The following is a 19960-nucleotide window of genomic DNA, read 5'->3' as shown; positions in this document are numbered from 1 at the left end:
TGCAATAACATAAAAATTAAAGAATAGTTTTTGAGTGAAATTTTAAAATTGTAATAAAAATTGATTAACTTCAAATACTCGTGTGAGCTTTATTTTTTAAAACTCAAGAAAGATTTTTATACCGAATTAAAGCTAAAAGTATACTCTTTAAGATGGTATATGCCGATCAATATTTAAATTCGTCTTCAAAAAAATATCAATTAATGAGCTGTTTTTGGATAAAATTTTTAAATTGTGAAAAAATTTAATAAATTTCAAAAAATCGTGTGAGCTTTATTTTTTAAGATACAAGAATGATTTCTATACTAAATTAAAGCTTAAAGTATACTCTTTCAAATAATATATGCTGATTAAAATTAAAGTGTATAAATCGGCTGCAATAACATAAAAATTAAAGAATAGTTTTTGGGTGAAATTTTCAAATTGTGATAAAAATCGGTTAAGTTCAAAAAATCGTGTGAGCTTTATTTTTTAAGATACAAGAATGATTTTTATACCGAATTAAAGCTAAAAGTATACTCTTTAAGGTGATATATGCCGATCAATATTTAAATTCGTCTTCAAAAAAATATCAATTAATTAAAGAGCAATTTTTGGATAAAATTTTTAAATTGTGAAAAAATTTGGAAATTTCAAAAAATCGTATGAGCTTTATTTTTTAAGATACTAGAATGATTTCTATACTAAATTAAAGCTTAAAGTATACTCTTTCAAATAATATATGCTGATTAAAATTAAAGTGTATAAATCGGCTGCAATAACATAAAAATTAAAGAATAGTTTTTGGGTGAAATTTTCAAATTGTAATAAAAATCGGTTAACTTCAAAAAATCGTGTGAGCTTTATTTTTTAAGACACAAGAATGATTTTTATACCGAATTAAAGCTAAAAGTATACTCTTTAAGATGGTATATGCCGATCAATATTTAAATTCGTGTTCAAAAAAATATCAATTAAAGAGCTGTTTTTGGATAAAATTTTTAAATTGTGAAAAAATTTGATAAATTTCAAAAAATCGTATGAGCTTTATTTTTTAAGATACAAGAATGATTTTTATACTGAATTAAAGCTTAAAGTATGCTCTTTCAAATAATATATGCTGACTAAAATTAAAGTGTATAAATCGGATGCAATAACATAAAAATTAAAGAATAGTTTTTTGGTGAAATTTTCAAATTGTGATAAAAATCGATTAGCTTCAAAAAATCGTGTGAGCTTTATTTTTTAAGACACAAGAATGATTTTTATACCGAATTAAAGCTAAAAGTATACTCTTTAAGTTCGTCTAGCCTCAAATATTATCTTTAAATAGGTATACACAAAATTAAAGTTGAATAAAATTTATTGATTTTTATAAAAGAAAATTATCTTTGCAGAAATAATCGTTAGATTGAATTGTTTAACTTAATGACATTAATTTAAATTAGACTTGGGTGCTTAATGAAAGTGTACCACCCACGTTAATCGTGTGATATTTCGCCGGGTGCACTTTGCGTTATAAAAGACATGACTAATAGGAAACGTAAATATATAGCAAAGGCACGGCCTTCATTGTGCCAATTACCTTTTCAGAATGTTCAAGATACATATCTGTGGTGTAATGCTATTGAACCTCGCCCAACAATAACATTTAATCGCTATTATTTTGAAGAATGCGATTTAATCGATGATTTTATAAAAGAAAAACTGAAATAATCATTTTTATATGTTCTTTTATTTAATACAATTTATAGTCACATTTAATATGAATAATCATATATACACAAAGCAAAAAATAAAAATTAATTGACGAAAAAAATCGTCAATAAGGAGCTAGTTAAATCTTAGTCACTCGTACATGATTAAGTTGCGTCTAGATTTACCAATGACCATGACCACCGTGTCCAACGCCGTAAAGACCAACAGCAGCTACTTTACCGGCTGGTCCAACAACGGTAGCTGGTACAGTGTGTGGTCCAACGATGGCGACACCGGGTCCGTGGCTTTGGAGTTCGCTACCACCTCCGGCAGCAGGTCCTACGATGGCTACACCGTGTCCAACGACGGCATCACCACCATATCCACCATGTCCTCCCCAACTGCCATCATCACCATCCCATCCACCATCTCCATTCCATCCTCCGTGTCCACCCCAACTGCCATCATCATCGGTGTCACCTGGGTAGCTGCCATCATCACCATCCCATCCACCATCTCCACCCCATCCACCATGTCCTCCCCAAGCTCCGTTTCCACCCCATCCTCCCCATCCTCCATGTCCTCCCCATCCACCTCCCCATCCACCACCCCATCCTCCATGTCCATTGGCATTACCATCAGGTCCTACAGCACCATGGCCGGTTACAACTCCAGCTGGTCCAGAGACCACAGCACCAGAGCCATGACCTCCAGGTCTGGCGTTAACTGCTGATAAGCAGACAAGAGCGAAGACGATCTAAAACATCCAAAAAATACTTTATTATAATATTATCTAACATTTTTAGTAAATGAACTTACCAATGCGTTCATTTTAGATTCTTGAGATCTTGTCGAGTCAATTGGACTTCACAATCTGACTACCCAATGGACATAAATAGTTTATATAGTCCTTTTTGACCTTCATTTACTCCAGTTACTTATCTTTTTGCGCCAAACTCTCAAAAATCAACTGTGTACCCCACCACGTAACCTCACCCACCCGGCTTTCTAATTATTACATGATTTTTTTTTAGTTTGTTCATGAATATTAGTCGGATCAAGCAAAGAACGCGCGCATATCAGGGTCCCTGTGCAGGAATGCGGCATATTAGTAAAAAAACTACGCTTTGCTATATAATTACGTCCTTATAATATCTAAATTACTGTTATACGCTTAAAGCTAAATAGCCAGAAGGATTAAGAATGGATTTAGATAATTTATTGTTATAATTGTAAAAGTGTTCTAACTCAACGCCGATATTGAATGATCAAAACGTATAATACTGGAGGTGTCTTGTCCTTTGTGGAAGAAAAAATCGTAGAAATAAATAAATAACGACCTAAAGGCTACGATATGTATATCAAGGTTGACAACCTCTTGAAATAAAAATAATATAAATTTATTTTAACCAAGTAACCAACAAAAATCTATTAAAGAAATCAGCCTATTATTTACCGATCGTTAATTATATAATAATCGATTAAAAATACAAATTTGTGGTGATTGGAACTTAACGCTAATGATATAGCAGTTTATGCTATTCATTTATTCATCATGAATTATTAATTTAATGTGGAATATGTAAAATTACTTTTTATTTTATAATTTGTAATTTACGCGTAAATTTTAATACTATATAATTAGATTTAAGATAAAATCACCGAAATTATTCAAAAAATTACGAGTGAGGTCTCACAATATGATGACCAGTTTCAGGTTCATATGATATTAGTCAGCAAGCGACCTTAATTAATGAAAAGATAGAGGTTGCCACCGATGCATAAGAATATGATGGCCAGTTTTAAGATGATATCATGTTAATCATAGTTTTAGCCATAATTATTTTCTTCCCAGGTTCATCTTTTTGACATTTGGGTTGACCATTAACAAATAAAGTGCACTTTAAATGTGTTAGAGGGAATACTCTAAGTTAGGCTTTTAGTGGCTAAATGACCAGCAATTTATAGAAGTTAACAGGTGATGTTGAAGAAAGAACCATGGCATTAAGAAATCAACGATGTTCATTATTCTTCTCATATCATATAATGAAATAAAGTTTTATGACAATATTAAGAGCATTTCTTATAGGTTTAATATCTGCAAAGTGTCTTCGACGAGGAAGTATCTCAGTCAGAAATGTTATTAGAGATAGGATAGTAAGGACAAAAATTCAAAATGAATTGAGTGAGGCTAATTGTTTCTAGTTTTTATTATCTCAATAAAGTAATAAGAATTGAAATAAATGTAAATATTACATAAAAAAAAACAAAAATGTATATACACATCGATTTATTTAACACATTTAATAATACATAAATATGTACAAATTGTACAGAGGCAAACGATATAAAATTCGAGGCAGTTGTGTTCGTCCTAATAATCAACAATATACGAAGCGTCCCGTCCAGACTAAGAGATGTTAAAATATCGCGTATACGGTGCTCATACTGATACAGCATATAAATAGGAAGATTGGTACGAGTGATGGCAAGAAAAGAAAATAATAAAGAAAAAAGAATCATAAGAACAGTCCATTAGACAGGCTTAAGTCGTATAGTTGCGATCAAAAGGGGTTGTTTTTGGTTTTTCTGTAATTACCAATGACCATGTCCATGCCCGACTCCGTACAATCCATCGGCAACAACTTTACCGGATGGTCCAACAACGGCAGCTGGGACGGTAGCTGGTCCAACAACGGCTACTCCATGGGCTCCGTGTCCAGCGCCCCAACCGGCACCCCAACCAGCGCCTCCCCATCCACCCCAACCTCCATGACCAGCTCCAGCCCAAGCTCCACCATGAGCAGAAGGTCCAACAACAGCTACTCCATGACCAACAACGGCATCTCCTCCATATCCTCCCCATCCACCATGTCCTCCCCAGGCACCAGCACCCCATCCTCCTCCATGTCCCCATCCACCACCCCAACCTCCATGGCCATTGGGAAGACCAGTTGGTCCTACGGCACCATGTCCAGTAACAACACCAGCTGGGCCAGAAATTACAGCACCAGTACCATGACCAGATGGTTTAGCATTGGCAGCAGCCAAAAAGGCAAGGGCGACAACAAACTAGAATCAAACATTTCTTTAGTAACATTTATTACCACAAAAGGGTTGGTTTTATACTAACCAAGGCGTTCATGATTAGAAGAGATCTCGTTAGGTCAAATGAACTTCTGAGAGTGCCTTCTACTTGCTCGGGTTAACTTTATATAGGTAATTTCTGACCTTCGCTTCTACCGTTTATCTGTCTCTTTGCTTTTTAGTTGTTCGAAAATCGGTGGGCTGACTTTAGTCCCCGCCACTCGTGAGACCGCGCCCATAGTTTAGCTTTCCAATATCCGTACATTTTTTTTATTCCCTAAGATTAAGGTAACAATATTACTTAAAAAATATTAACAATAAAATATTCTTAAAGATTTAATATTTTATTTAGAGCACTTTAAATTCCGAGTGTTGTGGTTATATATCATTACATATTACCATAACATTATGCAATTAAACTGACACTGAAACTTGTTCAACTTACAAACAGCAATGCCAACAATCTCTTTGTCACGACCAGGATCACGAAATGGTAATTACGCGAAATTTTTACTTAGAACAAACACTTTAACCATTGTCCAAGTGGTCGAGATAATAAAAGTGAATGCGTGTATCCTTAACATTGCATTTTTTTCTTTTTAATTTACTTCGATTTTCTGGTAAATTCCGTTAGATCGACCATAACGGCGACCATGAAATATTTACCACAAGTTTACTTATTTTATTTAACCTTACAATTAATTGAGTATATCCTTCGAACACAAGCCTAAATAGCGTCATAAAGGTATTACTTGTTAATTAAAGGAGGGTATGGAAATTTTTATCTCCATATCTGGTGCAAGAGCAACGATGATATTTCCTCGGTTCTAGTCCACACCCATTTTAAATGCATCAAATCTTTGACCCTCGCGTTTCCTAGTAGAGCAATAGGTCAACATCATAAACTTTAAAGTTTTCTGGTAAATTATTTATGTAAATTATAAAGGTATCGATGTCTTTTCTTATATGAAATGAATTTAATATGTAAACCATGACTATGCATTTACTAGGTTTCTAAAAAAATTAAATACCGCTCAACCGCAACAATCACGAACATGCGGAATTTATAAATAGTTATTGTGAAATAAGAGTACGCACCCATTTCCCATTGATTATTTATTAATCGTCGCTTTTCGTTGTAATTTAACAATTTTCTTTATCATTATAAAATTTTAATAATTATTTTTTTTTAAGAGAAGAAAACTACAAGAATAATTCATAAAATTCAAATTTTAAATTAATAACGATTTAATGAGTCGACAAAACGTGACCTCCCAAAGTATTTCCCAACAATCCTAAAGTTCCAACAGAGACAGTTGATACAGCTGGAAGAGCAATTGGAGCTGTTACACCTAAATGACCCAATCCTGTAACGCTAGGTGCTAAAGTTCCAGAAGATACCACTGAAGAAACTCCATGTCCAAGAGAAGATATTGGTACTGCCGTTAACGTTGCTAATGGGGTTGCTGATCCTAAAAGACCATGACTAAGATCCGTGGTTATAACACCGCCTTTTGATCCAGCGATGAATAAAAGGAGAGTGGCAAAGAACTAAAAATTAAAAAAATAATTATTGAAGATAATCTTAAATTATCTTGTATGTCTTTTCATTAGCTGTGAAGTGTCCAGAAGTTCAATAACCTCAATATCCACAAGATGATGAAGTGTCTTTTTATGTCTTTTAGCACAACTTGTGATAAGAGTATTTCTCTAGTTATGTGATCAAATCCTTTGTATATAAAGGATTGCTTGTAATTCTTATTGGTGTTTCGCATCCAGTTCATAATTCCTGCATCAATTGAACCTACTGGTAACGATCACGCTGTTTATGATACTTTAAAAAAATTCAAGGCAAAGGCTACAACGGGCCCAGATAGGATTCCTGCTAAAGAGTAGTCGTATGTATATTTTTAGTCAAGGACTGCACTCTTACATATTTTCAACCTAATAATCAAAAACTCTGAATTTCCAAAGACATGAAAATTAAGCAGGATTTGCCCGGTTTACTAGAATGGATCAATAACTTTACAAAGCTATTTGAACAAATTGTCAGCATGGCTTCCACACAGATAAATCTGCTGCCATTAACCTACTAAGTTTTGCTCAATATGTATCTGCCGCAATGGACCGTAGTGGACAAGTTGATGTAGTTCACACTAATTTCTCACAGGCAAATGTTTGGATCTTTCGTTGTTGACGATGAAACTGGAAAGATTTGGTTGCGATTGATCTCCTTACGTCTTATGTGTCTGATTGTAGGCAGTACGTCGAACTGGGTGGTGTTAAATCTAGGTATATAAATGTAACTAGTGGCGTATCTCAGGGTTCCATTCTGGGCCCTCTACTATTTAATGTCTTTGTGAACGATTTACCTGCGTGCTTCACTATCATCATTAAAAACATGAAAAGCACTAACACAACAGATATTTATGGCTTATCAGTAAAACTGCTACAAGAAATAGAAGAACAAATTAGTAAACAACTGAAAGTAGTACTAAACAAATATTTGACAGAAGGTATTTTCCCACTGGAACTCAAACGAGCGAAAATAATACCAATTAAGAAACCAGGGGACCCAAACGATTGTGGCAATTATAGACCTATATCAATATTACCGGTGATGTCGAAAGTATTTGAAATGGTCATAAAGAGAAGGATAATAGAATATTTAGAAGAAGAAGATCTCAAAACCAAATATCAGCATGGGTACATACAAGGCAGATCAACCACAACAGCGTTATTAAATGTTATCCAAAAAATAGCAGATAGTTTTGACTAACAGAAAAACACGCAAATAGCCTTTTGTGATCTCAGCAAGGCTTTTGATATGATACACCACAGAATTTTAAGAGAAAAGTTACATAAATATGGCTTCAAAGCTACTGCATATAATTTATTAGCCTCTTACCTGGATCAGAGAGAACAGCAAGTGTATTGGAAAGGAATACACTCAGAATGGAAATCTGTGGGGACGGGTGTACCTCAAAGTTCTGTGCTTGGGCCTATACTTTTTCTGATATATATAAACGATCTGCCAAAAAATGTGAAGGCACTTTCCATTTGTCTCTATGCAGATGTATAGAGACAAATATATGATAACATATGCAGTGTATATGTTATCAACCAAGGAAATTATATTCAGCAACTTAAAAATAAAACGCAAACATCATTAGCCGATGCAAAAACATGGTTTGACATGAACAAAATGAAATTAAATGCAGATAAAACCAAAGTACTAACTTTCCCTACAATAAGAGACAAAGACACTGAAATTCAAAAGATAAATTTTCTAGGCATTATGCTGTCCGAAACTTTAACGTGGTCTCTATCTATCTGGGGAGGGTCAAATGATATGTACGACATATTTAAAATGCAAAAGAAAGTGATACGGATCTTGTCTGGGCTTGACTATATTGGAAGTTGCCGAACATTTTTTAAAACCTTAAAAATACTAACTATCCCGGGTTGTTTCATACTTACCTGCCTAGTTCATGTTCATACGAAGAAAGACACATTACCAAAGAACGAAAATCTACATATCTACAACACGCGTCATGGAAGTAGTCTGTTAATACGATATCACAGAATCAAAAAATTCCAGAATACTATCAACTATACATCGATCAAATTGTATAATGCATTGCCATCAAAAATAAAAGAGTTGAATAACAAAAGGTTCAAACAGACAGTTAAACGAGTATTATTGGAAAAAGAACTTTCCTAGTATATAAATGCTGGGTTGTAAATGGATTGTAAGGAAGGATATGTAATATTTTGAGTCTTACGAACTGTATATTATTGACGAGAATAATGTATAATCATACTTATTCAATAAAACTATTATTATTATTATTATAGGTGCACTTTTTTACGCAGATCATCTCAAATTATTTACCACTATCGGTAGTGAACGAGACTTTTTCAGTTTCAGTTAGACCTGGATATAGGCTTTCTTTATGGTGTACTGACTAAATTCGAATGTTCCTAGTTCTCGGTCTAGTGTTAGTTCTAGTTTTGCACTAGCACCGTAATTTTTGGTTTTATGTTATATTGATACAGTGGTTCTGTTTTTGAACTGCTCTTTCTGATAGCTCATATATGTCTATTATTTTAATTTTTCTGCGTACATTTCATTTTCAAAACTTTAGATTTAACTATTATTAGCCCACTTTGGCAACAATGTATTTCCATTGGCATATCATAATCAAAGCTAAAGGGTTCTCGTATGGCGGTATGTGAGGATTCAAATAATCTATAAGTTTAATTTTAATTTTAGCAAAATTTAGTATACTTCTCGACCGATGACAGAGTCTTATTTTGGCTCATTTGAACGTGTGATCTCTGCATCTCTGTTGTTGGGGAGCGGCTTTTCTCTTCTGGGTCTGACTAAAACCTGGTTAAACGATTATCATGACAGTACCTATTTCAATATTGATTCATATTCTTTCTTGCGGCAAGATAGATGTAGCCGTGGCGATGTGTATTACTAATAACATAAAATATAGTATTATCTTTCAATTTCGGCTCAATGGAATGGCAATCACTGTCGGTGTTGTGTACAGACCCCCTAATTTTAATCTTGTTTGTTTTATGGAAGACCTTGAGAATAGTTTGGCCGCTTTTGCACCTGAGTGTGAGGATTTGGTGTTACTCGGCGATTTTAATGTAAATTTATTGAAGTGTGATAAGTGATAATCAAACTTCAGCGTTGCTCGATTTGACGTCTTCCTTTGGTCCAGTTCAAATTATGGATTCCCCTACACGTGTGACTGGTTTGTCGGTCAATCAGACTTCATTACTTAATCAAAATACCGAACATGTAAACATATCTGATCATTAAACTAAAATTAGAACTAACACTAGAAACTTTCGGGTTTTGCCATGTTGCAACCTTTTTCAGAAACTGGTTCGAAGTTTCGAACCAAGCTAATATTTACGATAGAGATAATGTGAATTGGATGGCAGAATTCCCAAATAATGCATTAATGTATTTAATGAATTGTCATATGCCCCTAGTAACTCCACGCTTTACTAAGCCTCCTGCGCCTTGGTTGACGAGTACAATCAGACAAATGCAGTGTCTTTGCGACAAGGATATATATATATACAGGGTGTCTCACGTAACTGGTTCGTTAGAACTTTTTCAGGTTCCACTATTCGTAGAGATTTGAAATTTTGGTAGCATGGGTTGCTCATTAAGAACTTTCGATCTAAAATGTTTTCAAGATGGCCGCCACTTCCGGTCTACTGGAAGTAGACCATAACTTCGCTATTTTAAATGGAATGCTATAATTTTTATTACACCATTTAATTGTATGTAAAATAATAGGTTGACTTTGATAAAAGTTATTGGTACCTAGCGTTTTTTGTTTTCGAGTTATTTTTGTTTTAAGCTTTTTTTGGAAAATTTCAACATGCTCTTTAAAACTCCATATCTCAGCCAACGTTCATTCAAAAAATATCTACATTGGCACGATTACTCTTCAGATGTTGTCAAATAGATTGACATTTGTTGTATCGGAGTATCTTATACAGAGTGGTCAAAAGTTGCTGAAAAATGCTGAGAAAGTCGAAAATTTTAAATGGAACGCCCCATATTTTTTTAGCCTATCAGAAAGAGAATTTAATTTTCTACAAATTATCTATAAACATTACTATACCTATCTATTGTAGTTTCTCTCATATTCGTAAATTTATCAAAACATGCAGGAAATGCAGGAAACCGTTTGTATTTTTATTAGAAGGCCATGACATTTTGACAGTATTTTAGATCGAAAGTTCCGACTGAACAACCCATACTACCAAAATTTCAAAACTGTACGAATACTCGAACCTAAAAAAGTTCTAACGAACCAGTTACGTGAGACACCTGTATATTGCTTATACGGCATTTAAAAAGAATGGGCTGTATTCTTCTTGGGATTATTATAAATGCTCTATCGAATATTGTGGACGATGTCATAGGAAGCACAGACCAAGATGAGTCTCTTAGATTATTCAAAGGCTTTTGATGTATGCCATGTTTCGCTACATTGGGTTTGATGATCTTGTTTAATTTTGGGTCCTCAGTTTACATATCGCATTTTAACAGATACATAAAAAATTGTAATCATTATTTCTACGCGGATCACACCCAGTGATATATATCTTTTCTGCCATCAGATGTCATAATGCTGGTTTTGGTCTGACTTCGCATATAGAGGCTTTGGAGCTGGTTTCTAGGCGTCACTGCCTCTATCTGAATGCTGCTAAAACGGAGCTGATTTTATTCGGACCAAGAAAGGTAATAAGTGACAATTCTGTTTGGGATCGGGTCAAGATAGTTGTCAACAATCAAGTATGAAGGATTGTGTGAGAATCTTGGATGTCTTATTGGACGAAAATTTAAACTTTAATAAACACATCAATAAGTGCACTGCTTCCGCGTATGCTGCTCTTAAGCTGATTTATGGCGATTGGTCGCCTTCAAATTTTCAAATTCTTGCTTGCACTTGATATTTGGGTTATGGGGGCATCAGCATGTTCCGCACAAATTAAAGGATTTGACATGATTTCGGCGGTTTTGTTTTTTAATATAATTACTTTAAAGAAACCTCCATACTTGTTCAATAGAATAACGTTTCGTACCGATGTTTATACCTTGAATATTTGATTCAAGGGCACTCTTACCCCGCCGATCCATCATCACCAGCTATTTAAGAAATGCTTTTCATACCAAATAACATATATTTTTAATGATTTGCCATCAACTTTAAAATGTAGCACTTCTTTAAGGTTGTTTCACAGAATGAGGAGCCGCTTGTCTCAAATTCAGAATTTTAAACGTAATTTATTATGATTTCAGTATCGGGTCTTTTTCTTTTAGTATTTCTTTTCGTTTTTCTTTTCTTTGTCTCTCTTGTATATTTAGAATTAGTTTTAGTAGGTTTGAGTGGAAGAGCAGGTGCTGTTATGGCTGCACCTGAACTCCGCCTAATTTGTCCTGGCTTAATTTATAATAATTTCATGTATACTAAGTCAATGTACATCTAATGGGACAAATAAAGTAATATTATTATTATTCTATTACAGATTATTATTATTATTATTATCAGGTTATTGTCCATTTTTATATTTGTTGCTATCTTCTTGCTATAAGACCTACTCATGTCATTTAACGATTTTCCTGACTGATGTTACGTTTGCTTTTCTTTGAGATTGTAGTTGTGCAGTACTTGTTATTTTGATTTTCCCACTTTCATTCTTCAATTTTTCCATAGTACATCCATAATAATTAGCTAGATAAGCTTCATCACAATGAACACATTTTCATTTCTCGTTAATTGATTTCTTACAAATCCTTGTACTTACTAATCCTTGTATTTTTATATTCTAGTACTATTATAAAAAAAAAATTTTAATCTTACCAAAGGGTTCATTTTGGTTGCTGTTGTAGTGACGAAACAAAGCATAATGTATTATACACAATCGTCAGGGGTTTATATACGATCGTTTGAGATCCCTTTCAACAGTTGCAAAAGTTCGGGTAGAGTTACTCATTAAAATGTAATTTAATATTAAAATATATATTACAATAAGTGATTTTTGTAGCACATAATCTTAAGCATCCATCGTTTCATTTTCTATCAATTTTCTTCGCATCAATCGCAAATTTAATTGCGTAATCAAGAAAAAGTAATTGAAATACTTTAAAAGTATGCCCCATAAAACTTTTTTCATAAAAGTTTAATCACCCCATTTAGAATTGATTTATTAAATGCACCTGTTGACATACAATTGTTATTATCGATTACATCTTAACGACCCAAACAAATATTATTGCAAATTGTTTTTTATTTTCCCATTTGGTTATCAAAATTCTTGTAATTTCCATGTGGTTAACCAATATCATAAAAAAATAAGCTGTAAACAAGATTTAAATTTAATATAAAAGGATGATTAAATAAAAACTTATTATCAATAAGAATAGTGTTTTTAAAAATACAAAAAAATGTCGCAACGAAAAATTAATATCCTTTTATTAGGAGAAACTGGGGTGGGAAAAACAACATTTATAAACATGTTAACAAAGTATCTTCTCGGAAGTACTTGGTCTGACGTTGCATCTGATGATTTCACGGTTCTTGCCCCAATAACTTTCACCCACATCAACGAAAACTTTGAAGAAAACCAAGTTAACGTAGGAATTCCAAATGAAAATGAAATCACCACCCCCGGAGCTTCATCAACGCAAAAACCAAGATCATACATTTATCATCTCTCAGATGATGTGATTTTAAACGTTGTGGATACCCCCGGAATTGGGGACACAAAAGGATTAGATTTTGATTTAAACAACACTCACACCATGTTGAGATATATTTCGGAACTTGAATACATAAACGCCGTGTGTATCTTTTTAAAACCAACCGATTCGAGATTATCAGTTATTTTTGATCGCTGCTTACGAGTGATTTTAAAAGAGCTCGTTCCTAACATACGAAACAATTTTGCGTTTGTTTTTACAAGAACAAGGGGTACTCATTATGGACCGGGGGATGCTTACCCACTTCTTCGTACAGCCATCGAAGAAATACAAAACATAACGGGTTATGCGATACCTTTAGGAAAACACAACGTTTTTTGCTTGGATAATGAGGCATTTAGATATTTATCCGGGCGACATTTAGGACTAAAATTTTCTGAAGCTGAAATATCTAGATACTCCGAAAGTTTTAATCATTCCACATCAACAACAAAAAGGTATTTTTTATTTAACATTTATAATTTTTAATAAAATCAATAAATTTTTAGAATGATTGATTTCATCAAAAATTTGCCTCAAATTAAAATGCAAAACGTGGCAACGCCAAACGAATCAAAAAGAATAATCCTGCGTTTATCAAAACCCCTAACAACATTAATAGGAAATTACGAAAAAGCTTTAATAAGCATCAAACAATACGAAGAGGCTTTAAACTCAAAGTCCACCAATTTAGACTTATTAAAACAAAATCTTTTTAAAATCGATCATAAACAACTCATTCGCTCACAAACCACCACCGGTCGTAGCACAAGTCACAAAGTTGGGTTTGGAATACACGCAAGTTTTCCGGTATTTTCGATCGGCGGAAACTTGGATTACAATTACAGCGAGGATACTTCGAATCAGAAAGTTGAAATGGTCGATTTTGTTGAGCAACGCGTTTTAGATCGAGATATTTATTCGTTAATTACTGATGAAACCTCCGCTAATATTGTTATTCAGAAAAAAATCGCCGAAATGGAGATTATATGCGACGAGTATAAAGCGGAGGTGAATGTTATTTTAGATGCTCTTGCCACTTTTTATGTTTATTGTAAAGAAAATGAATTGATACATGATGATCCATTTTTGAAGGAGTTTATAGCCATAAAAGAGGAGTAAGTACAAATAATATAGTTAAAATTTGTCAGTTATTGTTGAAAACCATAATAGTGTCACCTGGTGAAATCTATTATAACTAATATTTTAAAAAAGTTATAATTCGTTATAACTTTCATTTTTCCTTCTACACGCATGTATTTGTTGCGCCATATAGTGTTCCTTAGACATCTTACCACTTGTGCTTCCTTACATAGATCTCAATAGTTTGTAATTTGTACACCTAGTCTTCAACTTGTAGCTTGCACCGTCTTGGTTCTTTGGATATAACCGTATATTTTGTTTTCTCCGTTGATATTATCATATTGTATTACTTAGTTGCTATGTTGAAGTGATACACTAGTCTTTGCAGGTCATCTTCGTTACTTGTAATCAAAACGGCGTCTTCGGCATAGTAAACTATGTTAACATTTTGGGTTGTGTTGGGTCCTAGTTTGGGTCTGATGGCTTCTATCATACTAGGGCGTACCTACTTACTACGTCCCACATAAAATACAACTTGTCTGAATATTTCTAGTTCTAGGTCTAATGTTAGTTGTAGTGTCAGTGGTAGATAGCGCTCTGTTGTACATATTTGCATTGAATTAAAACTAGAACTAGAAAGATGCGAATGACTCTAGTTAAACACAATTTCATTAAAAAATACTAAGATTTTCGTAAAAATCAGAAAATTCTAACCTAATTTGATGCGCCACATTCCATATTTATCATAAAATTCACTTTTAAAAGCATAAATGACACAAATAATTAGTGTTTTGTTTTCGGCCATCTTGATTTTATACAAATAATGATATCTTGGAGGTTATAACACTTAGATATGTCGAGTTTGAACTCATTTTGAACCTTTTTTAATTATCTTTAGTAATATTTAGGAATTGCTTCTTTTTGGCAATTTTAAATTTCACAAATATTCAATTTTATTAAAAAAAAATTAAGATTTTCGTCAAAATCAGAAAATTTTGACCTAATTTAATGCGCCACATTCCATACTTATCATAAAATTCACTTTTAAAAGCATAAATGACACAAATAATTAGTGTTTTGTTTTCGGCCATCTTGATTTTATACAAATAATGATATCTTGGAGGTTATAACACTTAGATATGTCGAATTTGAACTCATTTTGAACCTTTTTTAATTATCTTTAGTAATATTTAGGAATTGCTTCTTTTCGGCAATCTAGAATTTCATAAATATTCAATTTTATTAAAAAAAACCTAAGATTTTTGTCAAAATCAGAAAATTTTGACCTAATTTAATGCGTCACATCTCACATTTATCATAAAATTCACTTTTAAAGGCATAAATGACACAAATAATTAGTGTTTTGTTTTCGGCCATCTTGATTTTATACAAATAATGATATCTTGGAGGTTATAACACTTAGATCTGTCGAATTTGAACTCATTTTGAACCTTTTTAAGTATCTTTAGTAATATTTAGGAATTGCTTCTTTTCGGCAATCTTGAATTTCACAAATATTCAATTTTATTAAAAAAAAACTAAGATTTTCGTCAAAATCAGAAAATTTTGACCTAATTTGATGCGCCACATCCCATATTTACCATAAAATTCACTTTTAAAAGCATAAATGACACAAATAATTAGTGTTTTGTTTTCGGCCATCTTGATTTTACACGCATAATGATATCTTGGAGGTTATAACACTTAGATATGTCGAGTTTGAACTCATTTTAAGCTTTTTTTAATTATCTTTAATAATATTTAGGAAATGCTTCTATTCGGCAATCTTGAATTTCACAAATATTCAATTTTATTAAAAAAAAAACTAAGATTTTCGTCAAAATCAGAAAATTTTGACCTAATTTGATGCGCCACATCCCATATTTACCATAAAATTCACTTTTAAAAGCATAAATGACACAAATAATTAGTGTTTTGTTTTCGGCCATCTTGATTTTATATAAATAATGATATCTTGGAGGTTATAACAATTAGATATGTCGAGTTTGAACTCATTTTGAACATCTTTTAATTATCTTTAGTAATATTTAAAAATTGCTTTTTTTCGGCAATCTTGAATTTCACAAATATTCAATTTCATAAAAAAAACTAAGATTTTTATCAAAATCAGAAAATTCTAACCTAATTTGATGAATCATATCCCATATTTATCATAAAATTCATTTTTAAAAGCATAAATGACACAAATAATTAGTGTTTTGTTTTCGGCCATCTTGATTTTGTACAAATAATGATATCTTGGAGGTTATAACAATTAGATATGTCGAGTTTGAACTCATTTTGAACCTTTTTAATTATCTTTAGTAATATTTAGGAATTGCTTCTTTTCGGCAATCTTCAATTTCACAAATATTCAATTTTATTTTAAAAAAACTAAGATTTTCGTCAAAATCAGAAAATTTTGACCTAATTTGATGCGCCACATCCCATATTTATCATAAAATTCACTTTTAAAAGCATAAATGACACAAATAATTAGTGTTTTGTTTTCGGCCATCTTGATTTTATACAAATAATGATATCTTGGAGGTTATAACAATTAGATATGTCGAGTTTGAACTCATTTTGAACCTTTTTAATTATCTTTAGTAATATTTAGGAATTGCTTCTTTTCGGCAATCTTCAATTTCACAAATATTCAATTTTATTTTAAAAAAACTAAGATTTTCGTCAAAATAAGAAAATTTTGACCTAATTTGATGCGCCACATCCCATATTTATCATAAAATTCACTTTTAAAAGCATAAATGACACAAATAATTAGTGTTTTGTTTTCGGCCATCTTGATTTTATACAAATAATGATATCTTGGAGGTTATAACTGTTAGATATGTCGAGTTTGAACTCATTTTGAACCTTCTTTAATTATCTTTAGTAATATTTAGGAATTGCTTCTTTTCGGCAATCTTGAATTTCACAAATATTCAATTTTATTAAAAAAAACTAAGATTTTCGTCAAAATCAAAAAATTTTGACCTAATTTGATGCGCCACATCCCATATTTATCATAAAATTCACTTTTAAAAGCATAAATGACACAAATAATTAGTGTTTTGTTTTCGGCCATCTTGATTTTATACAAATAATGATATCTTGGAGGTTATAACAATTAGATATGTCGAGTTTGAACTCATTTTGAACCTTTTTAATTATCTTTAGTAATATTTAGGAATTGCTTCTTTTCGGCAATCTTCAATTTCACAAATATTCAATTTTATTTTAAAAAAACTAAGATTTTCGTCAAAATCAGAAAATTTTGACCTAATTTGATGCGCCACATTCCATATTTATCATAAAATTCACTTTTAACAGCATAAATGACACAAATATTAGTGTTTTGTTTTCGGCCATCTTGATTTTATACAAATAATGATATCTTGGAGGTTATAACACTTAGATACGTCGAGGTTGAATTCATTTTGAGCCTTTTTTAATTATCTTTAGTAATATTTAGGGATTGCTTCTTTTCGGCAATCATGAATTTTACAAATATTCAATTCTATTTTAAAAAAACTAAGATTTTCGTCAAAACCAGAAAATTTTGACCTAATTTGATGCGCCACATCCCATATTTATCATAAAATTCACTTTTAAAAGCATAAATGACACAAATAATTAGTGTTTTGTTTTCGGCCATCTTGATTTTATAAAAACATTGATATCTTGGGGGTTGCAACACTTAGATATGTCGAGTTTGGACTCATTTTGAACGTTTCTTAATTATCTATCATAATATTTATGTGTCATTTGTTTTTGGAGATGTTGGAATTTGCGAGAAAATAAAAATAGGTTGTTGGTGTACGTTAAAATGCTTCTAATTGATGGAAAATGTCTGATCGTTATTTGACAAAGATAAACGAAGTTAATTATCTCAAATGAGATATTTCCATAAGACTCATAAGTTTTAGAATAAGACCTAGAGCAAGATTAACTTTATAATAATTTGTTTAATTAACGATTTTAATATTTCTTTTAGAGCTGCATTAGATGATAAACAACTCGTTGCGGATGAACTTGAAAAAATAATAAAAAAATACGAAATAAAAAAAAATAATAAGGAATATATAAGACCTGTGGATATTAAGGAAGTTGCATTGAGGTTGTTCGAGTTAAAACACAGTGGTGAAACATTTAAGGGAATCATGAATAAGAAATTTGAGTTTCTTAGCATTGAAATGAACACCAAAAATTAACGAAAAGAAAAAAGTTTATTGATTGTTTATTTCAATTCTTTTCCTTTTTGTGTAATGCTTTATTTTGTCTTCCAAACTATCTGGAAATTTAAAAATATTAATTAATAAAAAATAATAATTAAATGATTTTTTTTACCACATTTTTGCCTTTTCATAACAGGAACGTAATTTTTTGTTTTAATCCCTTGCAACAAAAAATCAGAAAAATACGTTTTCTTTTTCTCACCAAAACCTTTTTGTTCTAAATCATTAATCATGTACATTAACATATTGGCTCTAAAAATAACTTTTTAAAATATATTACAAAATTTATTTCAACCTACTTTATAGATGAATAAGTCAATTTTTTCTTTAAATTCTCTAAAACCATATTTAAAGAGATTTCACTATAATTCCAAATAATATTTTCGTCGTCGTAATTACACTCAAATAAATTTAGAGGAATTTCACTCGCCATGTTGTATTCAGGTTTTCTTGGGTTTTGATCTACATCTAATAATTCTTTAACAATTTCAGGTAACTCGCGATTTTGACCAATTAAAAACAATATCCCCATTATGCACCTTATTTGATGCCATAAAAAAGCTTGTCCTTCAATTGTAATAACATAACTATCATAATCTACAAGGTAAATAACTTTAAATTAAACCACAGAGTATTTTTTATTAACACCTTCTTTGTTAGAACCCCATTTATGAAATAAATCAATGTTAATCTTTGTAATATTTCTATTAAATTGAGTAACCCCATTACCTACATCCATTTTACAAAAGTTTCTAAAATCATGATCCCCCAAAAGATGATTAGAACCTATCCTCATCTTTTCAATATCAAGTTCTCCTTTAAAAAAAAAGTATTTATAAACGCGACTTTTACAATCAAATCGAGCACTAAATTCGTTTAAAATAGGGCTCCAAGCTATACATTGTATATTACAGGGTAAAACTCGATTCAACATTGTACAATAATCTAATTCTTCTTTTATATTATCTTGGTCATTATTTAATAGTTTACTTCTTAAATTTATTGAAATTACTTGTCCGTAAGAACTAACACCTTTATCAGTTCTCCCACACCGATGATAATCTGATTCTTGTCTTGATTTAATCAAACAAGTTTTAATTAAAGCTTCAAATAAATGATGTTCAATTGTATTTGTTGTGTCTTCTTGTACAACATAACCTTGATAATCCCATCCTAAATATAAAATTTTTAAAAGTACTTTTCTAAAGGTGCATTTAGCGAAGTTAAAGGGTTTATTGTTTCTTTTTGGTGCTTTGGTAATCTCTGATTTAGCTATTATACTTTTTAATTGGAAGTTATGTGCTGTTAGAGCTTTTATTTTTGATACCAGTTCCTATAAATTAAATTGGTTAATTCTTTTTTAAGATTAATATTACAAAATTTACCTCTTTTGATAAATTTATCAATTCATCTTCGTTTATTGTTGAATTATTTTGCTTTTTAATTTGAACGTTCATTATTGAGGTTATGTTCGTGCTTCCAGTATCAATAGACGTTTAGTAAAACGATCGCCGAGCAAAAGATGGCGTTAGTTAGACGTTATTAAATTGAAAATTTATTATTCAAATTTTATTGTTAAACATTTACTTTA

General features: G+C 31.6%; 5 protein-coding genes across 6 annotated transcripts; 1 reads left to right on the top strand and 4 right to left on the bottom strand.

The window, feature by feature from the left end:
* Positions 1-1695: 1695 nt before the first annotated feature.
* Positions 1696-2607, bottom strand: LOC111415301 (uncharacterized). The gene is made up of 2 exons (XM_071200049.1): positions 2497-2607; positions 1696-2434 (listed from the first exon to the last, which is right to left on the bottom strand). The coding sequence occupies exons 1-2, from the start codon at positions 2506-2508 to the stop codon at positions 1859-1861; spliced, it is 588 nt and encodes a 195-aa protein (XP_071056150.1). The 5' UTR covers positions 2509-2607; the 3' UTR covers positions 1696-1858.
* Positions 2608-3952: 1345 nt separating this feature from the next.
* Positions 3953-4916, bottom strand: LOC111415292 (uncharacterized). The gene is made up of 2 exons (XM_023046902.2): positions 4811-4916; positions 3953-4749 (listed from the first exon to the last, which is right to left on the bottom strand). Exons 1-2 carry the CDS (start codon positions 4820-4822, stop codon positions 4273-4275), a joined length of 489 nt encoding a protein of 162 aa, XP_022902670.1. The 5' UTR covers positions 4823-4916; the 3' UTR covers positions 3953-4272.
* A 949-nt stretch (positions 4917-5865) lies between these two features.
* Positions 5866-12262, bottom strand: LOC111415303 (uncharacterized). Its single transcript, XM_023046917.2, has 2 exons — positions 12171-12262; positions 5866-6315 (listed from the first exon to the last, which is right to left on the bottom strand). The coding sequence occupies exons 1-2, from the start codon at positions 12213-12215 to the stop codon at positions 6013-6015; spliced, it is 348 nt and encodes a 115-aa protein (XP_022902685.2). The 5' UTR covers positions 12216-12262; the 3' UTR covers positions 5866-6012.
* A 444-nt stretch (positions 12263-12706) lies between these two features.
* On the top strand, positions 12707-18468 carry LOC111415289 (uncharacterized). The gene is made up of 3 exons (XM_023046899.2): positions 12707-13506; positions 13558-14166; positions 18129-18468. Exons 1-3 carry the CDS (start codon positions 12755-12757, stop codon positions 18343-18345), a joined length of 1578 nt encoding a protein of 525 aa, XP_022902667.1. The 5' UTR covers positions 12707-12754; the 3' UTR covers positions 18346-18468.
* LOC111415290 (tRNA pseudouridine(38/39) synthase) lies at positions 18342-19874 on the bottom strand. Of its 2 annotated transcripts, none has more exons than XM_023046900.2 (5): positions 19755-19874; positions 19018-19702; positions 18669-18966; positions 18482-18621; positions 18342-18425 (listed from the first exon to the last, which is right to left on the bottom strand). In XM_023046900.2, the coding sequence occupies exons 1-5, from the start codon at positions 19824-19826 to the stop codon at positions 18361-18363; spliced, it is 1260 nt and encodes a 419-aa protein (XP_022902668.2). In that variant the 5' UTR covers positions 19827-19874; the 3' UTR covers positions 18342-18360. The 2 variants fall into 2 exon arrangements, with proteins under 2 accessions (XP_022902668.2, XP_022902669.2); XM_023046901.2 differs by having other exon boundaries at positions 18485-18621.
* Positions 19875-19960: the final 86 nt, after the last annotated feature.

This window comes from Onthophagus taurus, chromosome 11, assembly GCF_036711975.1.
Source record: "Onthophagus taurus isolate NC chromosome 11, IU_Otau_3.0, whole genome shotgun sequence".
NCBI classification, from domain to species: Eukaryota; Metazoa; Arthropoda; class Insecta; order Coleoptera; family Scarabaeidae; genus Onthophagus; species Onthophagus taurus.
Note: the sequence above shows the minus strand (reverse complement) of the source record. Positions and strands in the feature narration are given on the sequence as shown.

Excerpts from the sequence above, each read along its gene's own strand:
- LOC111415303 (XM_023046917.2), bottom strand. The coding sequence starts at position 12,215 with ATGCTTTGTTTCGTCACTACAACAGCAACCAAAATGAACCCTTTG. Across the intron at positions 6,316-12,170 it reads CAACCAAAATGAACCCTTTG|TTCTTTGCCACTCTCCTTTT; the intron begins GTAAGATTAAAA and ends TTTAATTTTTAG.
- LOC111415289 (XM_023046899.2), top strand. The coding sequence starts at position 12,755 with ATGTCGCAACGAAAAATTAATATCCTTTTATTAGGAGAAACTGGGGTG. Across the intron at positions 13,507-13,557 it reads TCCACATCAACAACAAAAAG|AATGATTGATTTCATCAAAA; the intron begins GTATTTTTTATT and ends ATAAATTTTTAG. Across the intron at positions 14,167-18,128 it reads TTTATAGCCATAAAAGAGGA|AGCTGCATTAGATGATAAAC; the intron begins GTAAGTACAAAT and ends TATTTCTTTTAG.
- LOC111415290 (XM_023046900.2), bottom strand. The coding sequence starts at position 19,826 with ATGAACGTTCAAATTAAAAAGCAAAATAATTCAACAATAAACGAAGAT. Across the intron at positions 19,703-19,754 it reads TGATAAATTTATCAAAAGAG|GAACTGGTATCAAAAATAAA; the intron begins GTAAATTTTGTA and ends TTTAATTTATAG. Across the intron at positions 18,426-18,481 it reads TATGAAAAGGCAAAAATGTG|ATAGTTTGGAAGACAAAATA; the intron begins GTAAAAAAAATC and ends TTAAATTTCCAG.